This window comes from Pecten maximus, chromosome 9, assembly GCF_902652985.1.
Source record: "Pecten maximus chromosome 9, xPecMax1.1, whole genome shotgun sequence".
Classification (NCBI taxonomy): Eukaryota; Metazoa; Mollusca; class Bivalvia; order Pectinida; family Pectinidae; genus Pecten; species Pecten maximus.
Genome location: NC_047023.1, coordinates 36,272,854 through 36,293,493, shown reverse-complemented (window position 1 = coordinate 36,293,493; position 20,640 = coordinate 36,272,854). Strand labels below are relative to the sequence as shown.

Below are 20,640 nucleotides of genomic sequence, written 5' to 3'. Positions count from 1 at the left end.
TGTATTATAGCTGTAAGTCAATCTACCTGTATTATAGCTGTAAGTCTATCTACCTGTATTATAGCTGTAAGTCAATCTACCTGTATTACAGCTGTAAGTCAATCTACCTGTATCATAAATGTAAGTCAATCTACCTGTATTACATTACTACATACCTTGTAGGCCTCCAGTGCCCGCAGATCCGCAGCATTTACCTGTTGAGGACTCTCAGCTGGTTTTGTACTTCTTGGCTATAATCAACAGATATAGGTACATTAAATAAAACATACTATTATTCACCTACAACATTTATTCAGAGCATCAAATATATGCAAAATATGTAATGAAATGTAGTGAGTGAATGCTTCAGACTATGTAACCACTCAGCTAACCTATTCACTCCACAGGGTGACCCTGTAGTTTCTAGGGTATACCTACTATTCTAACACACTCCACAGGGTGACTGTGGTTTCTAGGGTATAACCACTATTCTTACTTACTCCTCAGGGTGACCCTGTGGTTTCTAGGGTATAACCACTATTCTTACTCGCTCCACACGGTGACTGGTTTCTAGGGTATGACTAAAAGAATCCAACATGGGTCTGCCCCATGAACAGGGATATCTCAACCCTCGTGTAAGAGTTTGGCCAGTCAGCACGAGGCTTGCCGAGTGCTGGCCAGCCAAACATTTACACGAGGGCTGAGATATCCTTGTTCGCAGAATGGACCCATGATTATTTTTCTCACATACTTGCAACCAAACCAAAGTTTTTCATTGCTCCATCCTCCTTGGAATGTGTGTCAAAAATGATGATGTTACGTTATTGTTAGCAGCATCATATAGTGCCTGCCGGTTGTCTCTATCATCCCTGTGTAAGATCGATATTTATTACATTTTTACCAGTGAAATATCAAAAATTATTTATTCTATAAAAGTGATATTTTAATATACTAGTGAAAAATATCACTTTTGCTGATTTGACCAATCAAATTAATGATTAGAAAATACCAAAATAATTGACCAATCAGAAAGCCCGACATATATGTCAGCACCTGGACAGGGGGAACTACTTTTTTTAGGGAACTGTAGGCCTAGTTAGCATACGGGGTAGGTTTTTCGTTGATAAAAAATGTAATAAACAGAATATCTAACGGTGTCTTCAGTAATACCAAATATATTTCACGAGTGGGGCTAATATTTTGATATTTTTCACTCGTGCTGCGCACTCGTGAAAAATATCAAAATATTAGCCCCACTCATGAAATATATTTGGTATTACTGAAGACACTGTTAGATATCCTCTATATCTTTTTCTTAGCAACAGCAGGATAACCCTGTGAAGTATGTGAGAATACTGTATCTCACACTACTCAACGGCGAGTATTTTGGTTTTTAGTGAGTTGATACTAGATTCAAGCTTATTCCAACTGAAATTTGTTTATTTATAAGTATGTGAGGAAAATAAACAAGAATTGGTCTGTTCCACCGGCAGGAATATCTCAACTCTCATGTAAGATTTTGGCTGGCCAGTCCTCGGTAAGCAGTAATGTGCTGACCAGCCAAACTCTAACACTTGGGTTGAGTTATCCCTGTCCACAGAACAGTCCCATGTCAAATTCTATTTATCCCCCACATACATTTAAGTAGGATATTATAAGATACAAAACTCAAAACATCATCAAAATAACTAAGTCAGGAAGCAATTGTGTACACCAAGCTTTAGAATTTTTCATAAAAGGGACATAACTATATTAGGCTGCGGATGTATATCATTTGTATGACAGAAAAAAGGAATTGTTAGCCGGAAACAAAAGTGTCACTAACAAAATTTACCACCACGACTATAACGGCAGGTGCCAAAGGCATCCTGACGTTAAAAAATAAACAGATTTTCATAACATAATACAATTATATTACATATTACATTTAACTGTTTAAGGTCAGTTTTTGAAGGTACTATAAGTTAAACAATTATGTTTTGATCCCCACTTCCCCTCCCCGATTACAACATACCAATGTAGCATAGAATACAAATATCCCTGACAAACATGGTGTATTTTTATTTTTGTGTGTGTTTTTTCACCTTACTGGCTGGTAGGTTTTTGAAATCTCAAAGGATACAAAACAGAAAAAACACAACTGTGGCTTTTAAGTGATTGTCAATTCCCATTTACCTGTGGTACTGGTTGGTTGCTAGGGGACACATCGTTGGATAGTTTACGATCAAACTCAGGTGTGTTGGCAGGTATAAACTGAGCTACTGCATCAACCTGGTCAAAAAACAACACAGGTAGTCTAGAGTGAAAATCAACAAGCATGCTGGGTATTGCTAAAGCAATACATGTCCCCTCCCAGCCCCACCAAAATAGTAACAGTGACCTTGACCCAAAAACCCTGAAACTCAAACTTGAATTGTAGCTATTGATACTGAAGTTACATACCAACTTTCACCAAACATACCTTGCAGCATGGCTGAGAAAAGTGTGTAAAACTGAGTGGACAGACAGACAGTGGACAGACAGACAGAGGACAGACACAGACAGACAGAGGACAGACAGACAGAGGACAGACAGAGGACAAACAGACAGAGAACAGACAGACAGAGGACAGACTGACAGACAGACAGACTGACAAAGGACAGACAGATAGAGGACAGACACAGACAGACAGAGGACAGACTGACATAGGACAGACAGACAGAGGAAAGACTGACAGAGGACAGACAGACAGAGGACAGAAAGACAGACAGACAGAGTACAGACAGACAGACAGACAGGCAGACACAGGACAGACTGAAAAAGGAGAGACAGGCAGAGGACAGACAGACAGAGGAGACAGACAGATGGACGGGGTTTCACCGGTAGGTAACTAATGGTACCTTATAAGTAAGGAAGATTTCTATATTGTTAATGATATGGTCGATCAATCATAGATTATTTTTTAAGCATGGTATATTTGACATGGGGGTGAAATGTTTTTAAATCTTTTTCTTCTTTGAAACATAGCTTAGACTAAATCATAATGATAATGTCATATTGTGCTGTCAATCTGAATGGCAGCTCCAGCAGTATGTTCCCAGAGAGTTAAGAGGGTGATGGCTGGTAGCTAAAGGTCCAATATTATAATAATCTGTGTACTGCATTTAGACAGCTAAGAACTTCATATTATTATACTTTTTATAATAGTTCAAAATATGAAGAAAGAATGGTAAGGTAAAATGATGTACAATGTAGGCACATTTTTAATTACATGAAATGTATATCAAAATCAGGGATTTCTAATTTACCATATGAGTTATTTCATTTCAATAACAAGAGGCCCAATGGGCCTTAACGGTCACCTGAGATTTGAAATATTTCAGTTAATTTAATTGACCCTTTTTGGCCCCACCCATCAGTCCTTGGGGTCAGTCAGGGCCAACATGTGCATATCATTAAGCTGTCATCCCATGCTGATAATTTTGAGAAAGTTAGAATGAATTCCAATAGAAATAAAACAAATGATTGTCAAAAATATGAATTCCCTATATAAACTATAGCAAAGTTTACTCACTCCCCAGGGGCAAACATGAGACCCAAGGGTGATTAAATTCACAGTTTTGGTAAAGCACCATAAGACCCTTCCATCTATGGAGAGTTTTTGATTCTACCAAATATGAGAGTAGAGAAGAAGATTTTTGAAATTTCAGTCAATTTGACCCTTTTTAGCCCCGCCCATCAGCCCCTGGGGTGAGTCAGGGCCAATATATGCATACCATCAAAATGTTTTCCCATGCTGATAATGTTGACCAGGTTAGAATGAGTTTTAATACAAATCCAACAAATAATAGTCAAAAATGTGATTTCCCTATATAAACTATTGTAAAGTTTACTCCCTCCCCAGGGACAAACGTCAGACCCCAGGGTCATGAAATTCACAATTTTGGTAAAGCACCATAAGACCCTTCCATCTATGGAGAGTTTTTGATTCTACCAAATATGAGAGTAGAGAAGAAGATTTTTGAAATTTCAGTCAATTTGACCCTTTTTAGCCCCGCCCATCAGCCCCTGGGGGTCAGTCAGGGCCAACATATGCATACCATCAAACTGTTATCCAATGCTGATAATGTTATTCAGGTTAGAATGAATTCCAATGCAAATCCAACAAATAATAGTCAAAAATGTGATTTCCCTATATAAACTATTGTAAAGTTTACTCCCTCCCCAGGGACAAACGTCAGACCCCAGGGTCATGAAATTCACAATTTTGGTAAAGCACCATAAGACCCTTCCATCTATGGAGAGTTTTTGATTCTACCAAATATGAGAGTAGAGAAGAAGATTTTTGAAATTTCAGTCAATTTGACCCTTTTTAGCCTCGCCCATCAGCCCCTGGGGGTCAGTCAGGGCCAACATATGCATACCATCAAACTGTTATCCAATGCTGATAATGTTATTCAGGTTAGAATGAATTCCAATGCAAATCCAACAAATAATAGTCAAAAATGTGATTTCCCTATATAAACTATAGTAAAGTTTACCCCCTCCCCAGGGGCAAATGTGAGACCCCAGGGTCATGCAATTCACAATTTTGGTAAAGCACCACAAGACCCTTCCATCTATGAAGAGTGTTTGACTCCACCATATCTGAGAGTAGTGAAGAAGATTTTTGAAGTTTTAGTCAATTTGACCCATTTTGGGGACCATATAATTCACAATTTTGGTTGACCTTCAGCAATAGAAACTTTCTGCCAAATTTCATTGAATTTGGCTAAGTGGTTTTGGAGAAGAAGTCGAAAATGTAAATAGTTTACGGACGACGGACGACGACGGACAAAAGGCGATTAGACTAGGTCACTTGAGACTTCATCTCAGGTGACCTAAAAAAACTACAAATTTCCACAGCTTCCATAACTTAAGTGTTAAAAATTAATCACCACCCCCATCCCCAACCCAACCCCCATCCCCATCCCCATACCTACCTGATCTGCCTCGGGCATCTCTGATGTAGTTGTTTCTATGATTTCTCCATTAGCACCACTGGATGGACCTGTCAACCAGAATGCTAGATTACATCTAATTCAGAATCTTTAGCTTTTGAAAGCATCCATTTGTATTTTAAACTAGTATTCTATTCAATATGAATTTTTCGGTACAATTTCATCAACAAGTAATTTAACAGTGCCTTAAATATCTATATATTTTCAACTTATTTTACAACAACTGCAAAACATGTTATATCAATGTCATACAAATACATTATTGTATAGGTGAAAAGCAATGGGATATATATATATATATATATATATATATATAGACAGTATCATAGGCTCTCATAGGTGACATTTGACCTTGACCCTACATACCATTAGCAGTCTTGGATGAGGTGAGGTCCCAGGAAGCTCGTGTTGGTGCTTTACTGAATACTTCTTCTAAATCATCATGTCCTGCATCTACAGCATACTGAAGGGCTTTTCTGCCTGTAAAACAAGAATTGTTAACTGACACATGAAATAAATAAAATTGGGAGACTATTGCAAATCTTATTTAAACATTGAAGTTCTGTTTTAAAGGATTTTTTCTCCCCTTTGTAAACTTTATCTATTGTACAATGATTGCGAAACAAGTTATATCAACTTATATTAATCACACTCCCTCTATCCCCTGGTCCCCTTACCTTGTATGTCTGTGACCTTGGGATCAGCTCCCTCTATCCCCTGTTCCCCTTACCTTGTATGTCTGTGACCTCGGGATCAGCTCCCTCTATCCCCTGTTCCCCTTACCTTGTATGTCTGTGACCTTGGGATCAGCTCCCTCTATCCCCTGGTCCCCTTACCTTGTATGTCTGTGACCTCGGGATCAGCTCCCTCTATCCCCTGGTCCCCTTACCTTGTATGTCTGTGACCTCGGGATCAGCTCCCTCTATCCCCTGTTCCCCTTACCTTGTATGTCTGTGACCTCGGGATCAGCTCCCTCTATCCCCTGGTCCCCTTACCTTGTATGTCTGAGACCTCGGGATCAGCTCCCTCTATCCCCTGGTCCCCTTACCTTGTATGTCTGTGACCTCGGGATCAGCTCCGTCTATCCCTGTTCCCCTTACCTTGTATGTCTGTGACCTCGGGATCAGCTCCCTCTATCCCCTGGTCCCCTTACCTTGTATGTCTGTGACCTCGGGATCAGCTCCGTCTATCCCCTGGTCCCCTTACCTTGTATGTCTGTGACCTCGGGATCAGCTCCCTCTATCCCCTGTTCCCCTTACCTTGTATGTCTGTGACCTCGGGATCAGCTCCCTCTATCCCCTGGTCCCCTTACCTTGTATGTCTGTTACCTTGGGATCAGCTCCCTCTATCCCCTGGTCCCCTTACCTTGTATGTCTGTGACCTCGGGATCAGCTGCTTCTATCCCCTTGTCCCCTTAACTTGTATGTCTGTGACCTTGGGATCAGCTCCGTCTATCGCCTGTTCCCCTTACCTTGTATGTCTGTGACCTCGGGATCAGCTCCCTCTATCCCCTGGTCCCCTTACCTTGTATGTCTGTGACCTTGGGATCAGCTCCCTCTATCCCCTGTTCCCCTTACCTTGTATGTCTGTGACCTCGGGATCAGCTCCGTCTATCCCCTGTTCCCCTTACCTTGTATGTCTGTGACCTCGGGATCAGCTCCGTCTATCCCCTGGTCCCCTTACCTTGTATGTCTGTGACCTCGGGATCAGCTCCTTCTATCCCCTGGTCCCCTTACCTTGTATGTCTGTAGCCTCGGGATCAGCTCCGTCTATCCCCTGTTCCCCTTACCTTGTATGTCTGTAGCCTCGGGATCGGCTCCCTTCCTCAGCAGTAGTTCACACACTTCCTTGTGTCCTTGTTTTGCCGCTGCCATCAGAGGGTATCTAGAAGGGACATAACTCTCAAATCAAACTGCTATTTTCAAGGAGATAAACTTTGGATGTAATTGTACAAAATTTAAACTATTCCCGAGTTTCTGAAGAATTCCACTAGATGGATCACCTAGTCATATTATCCTTGTACATTTTCATTGTTATCCATTATTATCATCTGTTGATATTTTGCCTGTGTTTTATCGCTTTAGAGTGAGATAGGTTGGAGCCTGTATTCTATTTGGAGTGAGATAGGTTGGAACCTGTATTCTATTTGGAGTGAGATAGGTTGGAGCCTGTATCCTATTGTTTTGTTTAGATTTTTTACAACAGACATATTCTTACTGATCGTGATGAAGGGACTAGTATAATTGAGGCTGCTAGTATAACTCAGGCTGATCGTGATGAGGGACTAGTATAATTGAGGCTGATTGTGATTTGGGACTAGTATAATTGAGGCTGATTGTGATTTGGGACTAGTATAATTGAGGCTGATTGTGATGAGGGACTAGTATAATTGAGGCTGATTGTGATTTGGGACTAGTATAATTGAGGCTGATTGTGATTTGGGACTAGTATAACTGAGGCTGATTGTGATTTGGGACTAGTATAATTGAGGCTGATTGTGATGAGGGACTAGTATAATTGAGGCTGATTGTGATGAGGGACTAGTATAATTGAGGCTGATTGTGATGAGGGACTAGTATAACTTAGGCTGATTGTGATGAGGGACTAGTATAACTTAGGCTGATTGTGATGAGGGACTAGTATAATTGAGGCTGATCATGATTTGGGACTAGTATAATTGAGGCTGATTGTGATGAGGGACTAGTATAACTTAGGCTGATTGTGATGAGGGACTAGTATAATTGAGGCTGATTGTGATTTGGGACTAGTATAATTGAGGCTGATTGTGATGAGGGACTAGTATAACTTAGGCTGATTGTGATGAGGGACTAGTATCACTGAGGCTAATTGTGATGAGGGACTAGTATAACTGAGGCTGATCGTGATGAGGGACTGATATAATTGAGGCTGATCGTGATGAGGGACTGATATAATTGAGGCTGATTGTGATGAGGCACTAATATAACTGAGGCTGATGAGGGACTACTCACATGTTTGATGTGTCACACCTATTGACCTCTGCCCCTCGGTCCAGAAGTTCCTTACAGATCTGAAGGTCTCCATTGTGTGAAGCATAGAACAGGGGTGTTTTGTCCGTCTACAATAGAACACAGCAAGGTTTAACCAATTTATCCTTCAATAAGTTGAGGCCAGACACATACTATCTAACTGATACTGGTGTACCTATGGCGAAGGAGGGCCTTTTTCCATCATATATGGTAGATATTCCTCTACAACTATAGCCGTGACAAAGTTCTGACACTGTGAACCTTGACCCTGCCGTAATGTAATGATATTGTGAACTTTGACCCTAACTTAAAAAGTTCTGACACTGTGAACCTTGACCCTACCATATCGTTATGATATTGTGAACCTCACCTTGTCTCCCACACTGACATCAGCCCTGTGGTGGAGTAGCACCTGTACACAGTTAACATGCATACCCATACAGGCATGGTGTAGTGCGGTTGTCTCATTCTTATCTGTCTCCTCAATGTCCACTCTCGCCTAAAATGATACATGTATAAGTAAAGCTTGCTTTCTTTTTTAAAAAAATCCTCCAATTACAAAATCTTGTAAAAATACCCCCCCCATTACAAAATCCTGTAAAAATCCACCCACTACAAATCCTGTAAAAATTATCCCCTCATTACAAAATCCTGTAATTACACTTACCAACCATGACACTAGTAAATGTTGTTTTAGTCTATGAGATGGTTACGAAAAGTTCAATGCAAATATTATTTAATTCTTATGCATATTAGCAAACTGACCATTATTTTTTTTCTGTTCGCTTTTAATTTCAATGTATCTAATTTTAGCTGGGTTTTTTTTCTACCCTCCAAAATACTGAAAATCATAACCCTTAAAAACAACTGTACAGTACAAATTTCTCTGTTCTTTTCTTTTCTCTATATTTATACATGGTCACTAATTGTGTAACCAAAGCTATGGAAATAATAGCCTACAAGTTTTTGACGTTTTATCTGTACTTTCACAATTCTGATCTACTGAATTTTTTCTGGATGCAAAGTTTTACCAAATTGCAGGCACGTGCTCGAAAGACAAGATCTGAACATTAAACAAACATTAGGCGGGTGACATTTTACATCCTCAACAATCTGTTCCGTTAGGGGACATGACAGTGAGGTAATGTTGTATATATAACTGTTTTGACATCCTGTCAACAGTATCAACCGCATATCATCAGATACACCTCTGATGCGTGTCTGCTAGTGCCGAAATCTAATAATGAAAATCACACTTTATTTCTAAATTGTTCTAAACTTTAACGATATCAGCAGCCATTGTGCTAGTGTAACCCTGTCACTACAGATTATAGCACCTTTAGTAGACAGTTTGTTATCACCACTGATCAGTGAAATTTGAACAGGAAATATTTATGTATGATTGATTGGTTGATAAACACCTATCGTGACAAGAAGTCTTGATAGCAGTTGGACTTTAAATATCACAGACCTTCAAAGTGCATACTGTTTAAAATGAAGGGCTTAAAATAAAACCTAAGTGTTGAAATGTCCAATTTCAGATAAATGTAAAGGCTTCTTTCCTTCTACGGTAGAAATTCACATCAATCAACAATCAAGCATGCAGTGAGTGGGTAATCTTATTTGTTGGTCTTTGTAGACATGAGTATTGCTGTATTTGGATATGTATTAATTTGCAAAATTTAATAATTAAAAAGGATTTTCAATCTAAAGTGTGAGAGGTAACAGTGATATGTTTAATTGTTGAATACTTTAGACAAACTTATTGTATTGTTATGGTGCAGTAACTGAATAAGACATTGAACATTGAATACTTTAGACAAACTTATTGTATTGTTGTGGTGCAGTACCTGAATAAGACGTTGAACAATGTCTGCTCTCCCATTGCCTGCCGCTAACTGTAAAGGGGATGTTTCTAAAACGAAGAAAACTTTTATTCAAAATTTATAGGCTTGTAAAATTCATTCATCAATGATTTGATTAAATTTTATACACAATCAAACAGACAGAGAAATTTATTTCTAACATGGACAAATAAGAAGCCATAGTAATACTCCTGTGTTACAGAAACATCTCTGACCGTCTGCCCTGACATACAGACAGTGAATTATGATTTTAACCTTATGCATTGATTGGGGGGCTTTGATAAGATGGGCAATATGTGGCATATGTATCATCCATTCGCCATTATGTCTGATACGATGCAGTTTATCCACTTATATCCTAATCCAACCAGATCAATAGCTGTCACACCAATCAAAATGTCGCATGTCTGGCAGGATGCACCCCATCCTGCACCTACTTACCCATCTCCACAAACCCATCAAAGGAGTGTGCACATCCTTACACAAACATGTGTTCCCCTCCCTAACCAAGTATCCATAAAACCTATATAGGGAATTAATCTAAATCTAAGTCCAGTCAAAGCCATGACCTTGAAAAAAACACTGCAGGGTCAAGTTACAGAAAAAATAGCATAAAAATGCTGTAATGCAGAGTGACTCAACAGGTGGTTGCATTTCTGAAAACTATCCAGTGACTTCACCCTAACATATATATACTTGAAACAAGTAGGATCTTAGAATGTACTTGACACAAGCAGGGCCTTAGACACACTTGCTTGCCACAACTATCCCATTTTGGAGACCTTACACATAGGGTCCCCTTAAGGAGCACTTTACTCCGGCCACTTTCTGTGGACTTTAAATTGTTTTGCAGGAAAGAGCACTTGATACCAACACTTCATGTTGTCTTTTATTGTTATAAAAGTGAAAAACCACTTGATATGTTTCATTTTCTATTGTTCAGAAGTGTAACACATTACATGTTTTACAACAAACACTTAACCATACTTCCTGTACATAGACCAAAATATACAAGGAGGAGTATTTTTGACCTTGAAATATTTTGTGCTCATTATTTGATGACAAGTTTAGGAAAGACAATCAAAAACACAGAAAACACTTCGTTACTTTTTCTTGCACATATAGTGAAAAGGAGGAGTTTCAAGAATATACAATCTTATATACCATTAGTGGCTTGAAGTGACACTAACTTAAGTAACCTTTATAAACATATCTTATTACATATAACTGTTCTATAGCACCCTATCCTATCTCAATGTAATTACTTTTGAGGCTACTTGGCATGATTGTAAAAGTGAATCAACAGACATACATCCTCACTCAAACAACAAACATACATGTCCCTTCCTCCCCCTCCCGCGATAATAGTAACAGTGACCTTGACCTTCACCCAAAAACCCTAAAACTTAAGTTTGTTTGAGAAATTATAGTCCTTTATCATTGTGTGAAGTTTGACCAAAATCCCCAGGAAATGAATCTGCAAGAGCAGGCAGACTTTGGCATGAGGTACAGACATACGTACAAAACAGAGTAAACCCACCCAGTTTCACCAGTAGATCACTAAACACATGTTAACAGCCTAACTTTATCATATATCACCAAGTGATCCTGGTAGGCTCCATACACATGTACTTATCACATATAATGTCACACAGTACAGACAACTGTAATATTCAACACACATTCTACTCCTCTATGTTAATAGCTTATCTGGAATATTTCACATCGCTTTAAAAGGGTTGCCATAATCCAGCAACATAGCGAAAGATTCACTTTTCCTCATTGTTAACAACCACATGTTGTCAGGTTAAATTTTAAGCATGTCAACGAATATTTTAGTCAGAGGGCAAAACAATTTCTCAGTATATACATGTAGTAAGTGAATCCTAAGTTAGAAGATTTAACTGTTTCTCGAGGAACAAACCAAATCTTACCTAATTGGGGAGACTGAAATCAAAAACCTTGCTGTCAATCAGGCAGCACAATTTCCAGCTACCAATGATAGATGAAATCCACTAAAGCTATGCTGTACATAAATACATGATATTTGTTGATATATTCAGATCATATGGATACTAACAAGGAACCAAGGTGGTGACATTGTACCTGACAATGTTACTTACCTTGTATTGTTTTAATGTTGGCGTCGGCACCATAGCCAAGAAACTGTTCTACAATCTGAGTTCTTCCTGCAGCACAGGCAACATGGAAACTGTAAAACACAGAGGTCATTCAGATCGTTATCAAGGTCATATATATAACATAGAGGTCATACAGACCTTTATAGAGGTCATCTATACAACATAGAGGTCATACAGACCTTTATAGAGGTCATCTATATAACATAGAGGTCATACAGACCTTTATTGAGGTCATATATATATAACAGAGGCCATTCAGATCTTTATAGAGGTCATATATATAACATAGAGGTCATACAGATCTTTATAACAGTCATCCATACAACATACAGGTCATACAGATCTTTATAGAGGTCATCTATATAACATAAGAGGTCATACAGATCTTTATAGAGGTCATCTATACAACACACAGGTCATGCAGACCTTTATAGAGGTCATCTATACAACATACAGGTCATGCAGACCTTTATAGAGGTCATCTATACAACATAGAGGTCATGCAGACCTTTATAGAGGTCATCTATACAACATAGAGGTCATGCAGACCTTTATAGAGGTCATCTATACAACATAGAGGGCATACAGACCTTTATAGAGGTCATAAATATAACATAGAGGTCATACAGATCTTTATAGAGGTCATCTATACAACACACAGGTCATGCAGACCTTTATAGAGGTCATCTATACAACATACAGGTCATGCAGACCTTTATAGAGGTCATCTATACAACATAGAGGTCATGCAGACCTTTATAGAGGTCATCTATACAACATAGAGGTCATACAGACCTTTATAGAGGTCATCTATACAACATAGAGGGCATACAGACCTTTATAGAGGTCATAAATATAACATAGAGGTCATACAGATCTTTATAGAGGTCATCTACACAACATACATGTCATGCAGACCTTTATAGAGGTCATCCATACAACATACAGGTCATACAGATCTTTATAGAGGTCATCTATTGTCATCTATATAACATGCATGTCATTTGAATCTTGATTAAGGTTATTTGTAAACACAGAGGTCATTCAGATCTAGATAGAAGTCATTTACATATAACACAGAGGTCATTGAGATCTTGATAGAAGTCATTTACATATAACACAGAGCTCATTCAGATCTTGGCATAGGCCATCTATATAACACAGAGGTCATTCAGATCTTGATATAGGCCATCTATATATAACACAGAGGTCATTCAGATCTTGACATAGGTCATTTATATATAACACAGAAGTCATTCAGATCTTGACATAGGTCATTTATATATAACACAGAGGTCATTCAGATCTTGACATAGGCCATCTATTCAGATCTTGACATAGGCTATCTATTCAGATCTTGACGTAGGCTATCTATATATAGCACAAAGGTCATATGCCAGTGAGTATATAACTTTATGTTACAATATACACCATGGTGGTATATGTTGTGATGTGTTGGTGAGACATATTGTATGCAGGTTTTTCACTTTAAAAGAGATTAAAGTGTGTCATTTTACCCTCAAAACATCAGTGACCACCAGAATCTAATCAGGTGTAGAACAGTGTAAATATCAACTAAATCAGTTGAGGGTTCTTAAGATGTTTTATAAACAAGCTCTTTACAATGGGTAACAATTATCCAAACATTCAACTCTTTACACCTGATCATTTCCTCCAAACAAAAAAGCTTGCTTTGATATTGTAAAACATTCAGGCTAAATTAACAGCCACTTATCCTACCACCTTTGTATGATTTCCTGTTATGATAACAGGATTACCTGACATACAAATGGGTGGACACAATATCTTGGTTACACAACCGTTTTAGTTAAGTATACCACCAAAGCTTAAACAAGAAGACATTTTGAAAAATTGTCCAGAAGAAATAGTATAACTCAACTAACTGCTATGTTAGCACTGTAATGGATCCAGGGGCCAACACATCAACTTTAACTTTATTGTGATTGGTTTATTACAACTTTCTTTGTTTGTTGAGTTTATAACCCTCTGAACAGCCAGGGTAATTTTGATGTAGGGTCTCCATGTAGTAGCTGGTGACTCCCTCACTGAACAACAAATGAGTAATATAAGCTGCCAAGGGAAGAGGGTCCAACCATGCACCTCAAATCATAACCTGAGGATGTACATCTATCAGGAACCCATCCTTGTCGCAGGACCATTTTTACTAAACTGCATTTTTAATACAATAAACACGGAATGGGCTTATCATCTGGCATGGCTTAATAGCAGGTAGATATGTAATATGCAGTGTTAAAGCTCTACAACAGCAATATTTCATTACATTTGTTTTATTATATCTGTATCTATATTTAGGAAAAGTTAAACAGAAATATAAGTCATATCTGAAATTTACACATAGGTTTGCCCAAAACAAATCCCCAGAAAACAATTACACTACAAAATAACAGAGTTGTAAATTGAATCATGATAAGAATTATTATCAGTCTACAGTATCTATTAACTCCTCCTTAACACCAGTTACCCCCTGGAAGGCCCCTTTGATGGGGATTGGAGGGGTGGCAGCAGGAGGGGGAGGTCAGATGATGGAGGGGCTGATATGGACATGCATGTAGCATAGGTAACAAAGCATGACAACCTTACACATGATCCTATGGCAGCTAAGTATGTATGTGCATTGTAAAAACTACCCTGTATTGCCTCGGTAACACATGCACTACTGCACCTGTAGCATGTAGGATATCTCCACATCAGTCTTCTGCCTTCCCTTATACATGTTCTACAAAGTGTACTCTACTTTATCCTCTCACTGCCCTCCCAAACACTCTCAAATACCTTACTCTCCCTGCCCTCCCAAACACTCTCAGATACCCTACTATCACTGCCCTCCCAAACACTCTCAAATACCTTACTCTCCCTGCCCTCCCAAACACTCTCAAATACCCTACTGTCACTGCCCTCCCAAACACTCTCAAATACCTAACTCTCACTGCCCTCCCAAACACTCTCAAATACCCTACTCTCACTGCCCTCCCAAACACTCTCAAATACCCTACTCTCACTGCCCTCCCAAACACTCTCAGATACCCTACTCTCACTGCCCTCCCAAACACTCTCAAATACCCTACTCTCACTGCCCTCCCAAACACTCTCAAATACCCTACTCTCACTGCCCTCCCAAACACTCTCAAATACCTAACTCTCACTGCCCTCCCAAACACTCTCAAATACCCTACTCTCACTGCCATCCCAAACACTCTCAAATACCTAATTCTTACTGCCCTCCCAAACACTCTCAAATACCCTACTCTCACTGCCCTCCCAAACACTCTCAAATAGCCTACTCTCACTGCCCTCCCAAACACTCTCAAATACCCTACTCTCACTGCCCTCCCAAACACTCTCAAATACCTAACTCTCACTGCCCTCCCAAACACTCTCAAATACCTAATTCTTACTGCCCTCCCAAACACTCTCAAATACCCTACTCTCACTGCCCTCCCAAACACTCTCAAATACCCTACTCTCACTGCCCTCCCAAACACTCTCAAATACCATACTCTCACTGCCCTCCCAAACACTCTCAAATACCCTACTGTCACTGCCCTCCCAAACACTCTCAAATACCCTACTCTCACTGCCTTCCCAAACACTCTCAAATACCCTACTCTCACTGCCTTCCCAAACACTCTCAAATACCCTACTCTTACTGCCCTCCCAAACACTCTCAAATACCCTACTCTCACTGCCCTCCCAAACACTCTCAGATACCCTACTCTCACTGCCCTCCCAAACACTCTCAAATACCCTACTCTCACTGCCCTCCCAAACACTCTCAAATACCCTACTCTCACTGCCCTCCCAAACACTCTCAAATACCTAACTCTCACTGCCCTCCCAAACCCTCTCAAATACCTAACTCTCACTGCCCTCCCAAACACTCTCAAATACCCTACTCTCACTGCCCTCCCAAACACTCTCAAATACCCTACTCTCACTGCCCTCCCTAACACTCTCAGATACCCTACTCTCACTGCCCTCCCAAACACTCTCAAATACCCTACTCTCACTGCCCTCCCAAACACTCTCAAATACCCTACTCTCACTGCCCTCCCAAACACTCTCAAATACCTAACTCTCACTGCCCTCCCAAACACTCTCAAATACCCTACTCTCACTGCCATCCCAAACACTCTCAAATACCTAACTCTTACTGCCCTCCCAAACACTCTCAAATACCCTACTCTCACTGCCCTCCCAAACACTCTCAAATACCCTACTCTCACTGCCCTCCCAAACACTCTCAAATACCCTACTGTCACTGCCCTCCCAAACACTCTCAAATACCCTACTCTCACTGCCTTCCCAAACACTCTCAAATACCCTACTCTCACTGCCCTCCCAAACACTCTCAAATACCCCACTCTCACTGCCCTCCCTAATACCCTGTAATACCCTACTCTCACTGCCCTCCCTAATACCCTGTAATACCCTACTCTCACTGCCCTCCCTAATACACTGAAATGCCCTACTCTCACTGCCCTCCCTAATACCCTGTAATACCCTACTCTCACTGCCCTCCCTAATACACTAAAATACCCCACTCTCACTGCCCTCCCTAATACCCTGTAATACCCTACTCTCACTGCCCTCCCTAATACCCTGTAATACCCTACTCTCACTGCCCTCCCTAATACACTAAAATACCCCACTCTCACTGCCCTCCCTAATACACTAAAATGCCCTACTCTCACTGCCCTCCCTAATACCCTGTAATACCCTACTCTCACTGCCCTCCCAAACACTCTCAAATACCCTACTCTCACTGCCCTCCCTAATACCCTGTAATACCCTACTCTCACTGCCCTCCCTAATACACTGTAATACCCTACTCTCACTGCCCTCCCTAATACCCCATTATACCCTACTCTCACTGCCCTCCCTAATACCCTGTAATACCCTACTCTCACTGCCCTCCCTAATACACTGTAATACCCTACTCTCACTGTCCTCCCTAATACACTGTAATACCCTACTCTCACTGCCCTCCCTAATACCCTGTAATACCCTACTATCACTGCCCTCCCTAATACCCCATTATACCCTACTCTCACTGCCCTCCCTAATACCCTGTAATACCCTACTCTCACTGTTTTCCCTAATACACTGTAATACCCTACTCTCACTGTCCTCCCTAATACACTGTAATACCCTACTCTCACTGCCCTCCCTAATGCACTAAAATACCCTACTCTCACTGCCCTCCCTAATACCCTGTAATACCCTACTCTCACTGCCCTCCCTAAATACTCTCAAATCTCCTTTTCATACTGTGCTTCCTGAACACTCTAAAGTCTCCACACTGTCTTCCCTCAAATGTCCTGGTATACTTTTCTACGCTCTCAAAATTGCCTAGTCATAATGTGATTTATTTTCAGGGTATTTCTACATCAAACATGTAAGGGTTATTTTGTCTTAATGTGAAAAAAAAGTTTGAAGAATACAATCAATCACTGAGAAATGTATTTGTTCTTGTAAAAGTAGGTCACATTGAATTGACATTCAAAACCATCAACACCTTGTGTGAATAGATGGTGAAATGTAGATTGTAAGATATATGGGTTTAAACTTTGAATAGAACACTATTTAATTCTGTTTGATACACAGGTGCTAGAGAATGAGGACCTCTTGGTAAAATAATGTCGTGGTAACTGATGAGGCCCACCCTTAGGGACCAGGTCTGATAGAAAACATGTCACCTCACATCATAAAATCTTCAAGGATTCAGAACCAACAGAGAATCAAATCATGTATCTACATATTCATCTGCATTTCTTGACACTTTCTGTATGATAGATAAGTATTGACAGCCCCTTGGGATCTAGTTTTACAAGTATCTGTATGATATGTACCAAGTAGCCCCAGTTCCTTGGATCCATTAGGGACCACAACCTTTTTCTGATTGATACTCACACAGACAGCCCCTTGGGACCCAGCTTGGTCGGGACCATGGCCTTTTTCTGTAGAATATTATCCACTTTGCTAATATCTCCCAATTCCACAGCCTTTAGTAACTTCTCGTCATTCTTGTTCCATTCTGATAGCTGTAACATAATGAGAAACTACTGTCAAACATTGCACACCATGTTTTTTATAGTAGACTTTTAAACATAAGACACCATGTTTCAAATATGACTAGCAACCATGGATACTAATATGACTAGCAACCATGGATACCGATATGACTAGTAACCATGGATACCAATATGACTAGTAACCATGGAAATCAATATCATTAGTTACCATGGATACCAATATGGCCAATAACCATGGATACCAATATGACTAGTAACCATGGATACCAAATATGCTATTCTACCATGTTTGCTATGCAACGCCAGTTTTGATTGGTTTAAAACCATGTATTATTTTCCAATAATACACGTTCGTGCCAATAATACACGCTCGTGAGTCACGGCTGTTACAATTTTATATATCTAAAATTCACCCGTTTCATAAAAGGTTACTATAGCCGAGTGGGCTAATGGGTTAGTCTTTCAATAAATTTTTATCACTACGCGAGTTCGAATCCTACGGAGGCCCCCCTTTTTTTCTTTTTTTTTTTTTTTTTTTTAATTTTCAAAATCAATGCCATATGATAGATGCTTTTGATTGTAGTACTGTATTGCCTGTATATTTCATCAGCAAATAATGCAATACTCAAGACTCAAGAAATAAATTACAAGGTTTTCTCGGGGTTTCTTTGCTGTTTTTTCTATTAGAAAGAGGTCGATCTCAGAACTAAACAGTACATGGTAGAATAGAAATAATCAACTTTGACTCGTGTATTGTTGCGGCCTTCGTTATTAATTTAATTGCAAAATATCCTCGTCCTCGTTGTATATCCTGCAACAATACAAGAATCATCGTTAATTATTTCTTAAGTAACCATGGATACCAAATATGACTAGTAACCATGGAAATCAATATGACTAGTAACCATGGATACTAATATGTGACTAGTAACCATGGATACCAATTAGCCAATAACCATGGATACCAATTGCAATATGACTAGTTACCATCCTGAACCATTTTAGTGAAAAGTGCTTTGAGTGAATCATTCCAAAATATTCTGATACCTGCTGATATATTAATTCTCAATTAGAAACAAGATATACTGGTACTATTTTCTGAAAGTCACAGGGCCTACAATATTCATGTGTGAAAATGATGCCCAGTTTTCAGGGAAAAGACCCTGATGTGAATGAATAAAAAAATACCTACAGTAATTGATTTTCACTGACATTATCATAATTGCTGAGATAAGTTAATTAATTATGCATCAATGATGTCCCAGAAGTCAAAGCACTGATTTAAAATTGATCCTGTATTCAAACATTGATACTGTATTCAAACATTGATACTGTATTCAAACATTGATACTGTGTTTAAACATTGATACTGTATTTAAACATTGATACTGTATTCAAACATTGATACGGTATTTAAACATTGATACGGTATTTAAACATTGATACTGTATTCAAACACTGATACTGTATTTAAATATTGATACTGTATTCAAACACTGATACTGTATTTAAACATTGATACTGTATTTAAACATTGATACTGTATTTAAACATTGATACTGTATTCAAACACTGATACTGTATTTAAATATGCATAAATTCTGAGGAGACCACAAATATAAATTTACACTAATACAAATATGATTATTGTCTGTTATGAAATGATGGACATCAGTTTTCAATTGACTTGATGATTGTTCAGATCTGAAAAAATTCTTCAATAGACATACGACAAGGTGCTTGGTAATTTCTCAATGAAAGATACCGAGATGTTCCGGAAACTGATTTACTCACATGTACACACAAGACTGATACAAAAGGTTGCCAGTTTCGACACATATCCTCGATCAAATGTTTTTGTGAAGATTTATCTTAGATCTTATGTATTTATATATAGATAAAAGTATATTGTTATCAGCTGAGATTCTTGTTTATAATAATGTTCCGTGTAATTTCCATGTCTGGTCTGATGACAATGTCCACTGACTCATCAAACAGGAGGTCTGTCATTTACAGATAACCTGGCCAGACATTTTTTCTCCATAAGTAATAATTTAAAAAAATTGTTGTGTGATAGAAATGTGAAGGGCAGTCGTAACCGTTTTTATAGTGACTAGACAACTGATACCTAAATAAAAGGCTGGTATCTCCTATCAAACTGTAGATATTGAAATGTTTGGAAAATCCATCTGGTCTTCCTGACAATTTTTGTTTTTGGACAGACTGACTTTCTTTGATATCCTGTTATGTGACAGTATTTGATGATTCATATTTATATTTCATATTTGAGTCTTGTTTTAGCTTCTATGCTGAAAAGATTAATGCTGAAGAAAATATCACTTTCCTAAATTCACAGCCAATCAGATAATTTACTTATCTTTTAAAATCTTTTACCGTCCAAATCAATTTCTTTGTATTTCCTAACCCTATCAGGTGAATTTATGTTTGTTTTTGCAATTTGTATGAATCTAGCTCAACCAATCAGATCAGTGCATCCATCGACAAATTAATATCAATGTTTGTTTTATAGTTCAAGGTCACTATAATTGTATGTCCAGACTACTCCAGCGCTAGTGCAATGTAAATGTGTTGAA

The 20,640-nt window shown here is 38.9% G+C and overlaps 1 protein-coding gene across 8 annotated transcripts in view; it reads right to left on the bottom strand.

Annotated features, from left to right (window-relative positions):
• The window catches only part of LOC117334842 (ankyrin repeat domain-containing protein 24-like), an 83,439-nt gene that overhangs the window by 22,079 nt on the left and 40,720 nt on the right, over nt 1-20,640 (bottom strand). For all 8 annotated transcript variants that reach the window (XM_033894662.1, XM_033894663.1, XM_033894661.1 and 5 more), the window contains exons 3-12: nt 17,925-18,055; nt 11,955-12,043; nt 9,817-9,881; nt 8,337-8,465; nt 7,949-8,055; nt 6,748-6,842; nt 5,325-5,438; nt 4,941-5,008; nt 2,155-2,250; nt 156-230 (exon numbers count right to left, since the gene is read on the bottom strand). In XM_033894662.1, the coding sequence (XP_033750553.1) occupies nt 156-230; nt 2,155-2,250; nt 4,941-5,008; nt 5,325-5,438; nt 6,748-6,842; nt 7,949-8,055; nt 8,337-8,465; nt 9,817-9,881; nt 11,955-12,043; nt 17,925-18,055 (969 nt within the window). The remainder of the gene's footprint in view (nt 1-155; nt 231-2,154; nt 2,251-4,940; nt 5,009-5,324; nt 5,439-6,747; nt 6,843-7,948; nt 8,056-8,336; nt 8,466-9,816; nt 9,882-11,954; nt 12,044-17,924; nt 18,056-20,640) is intronic.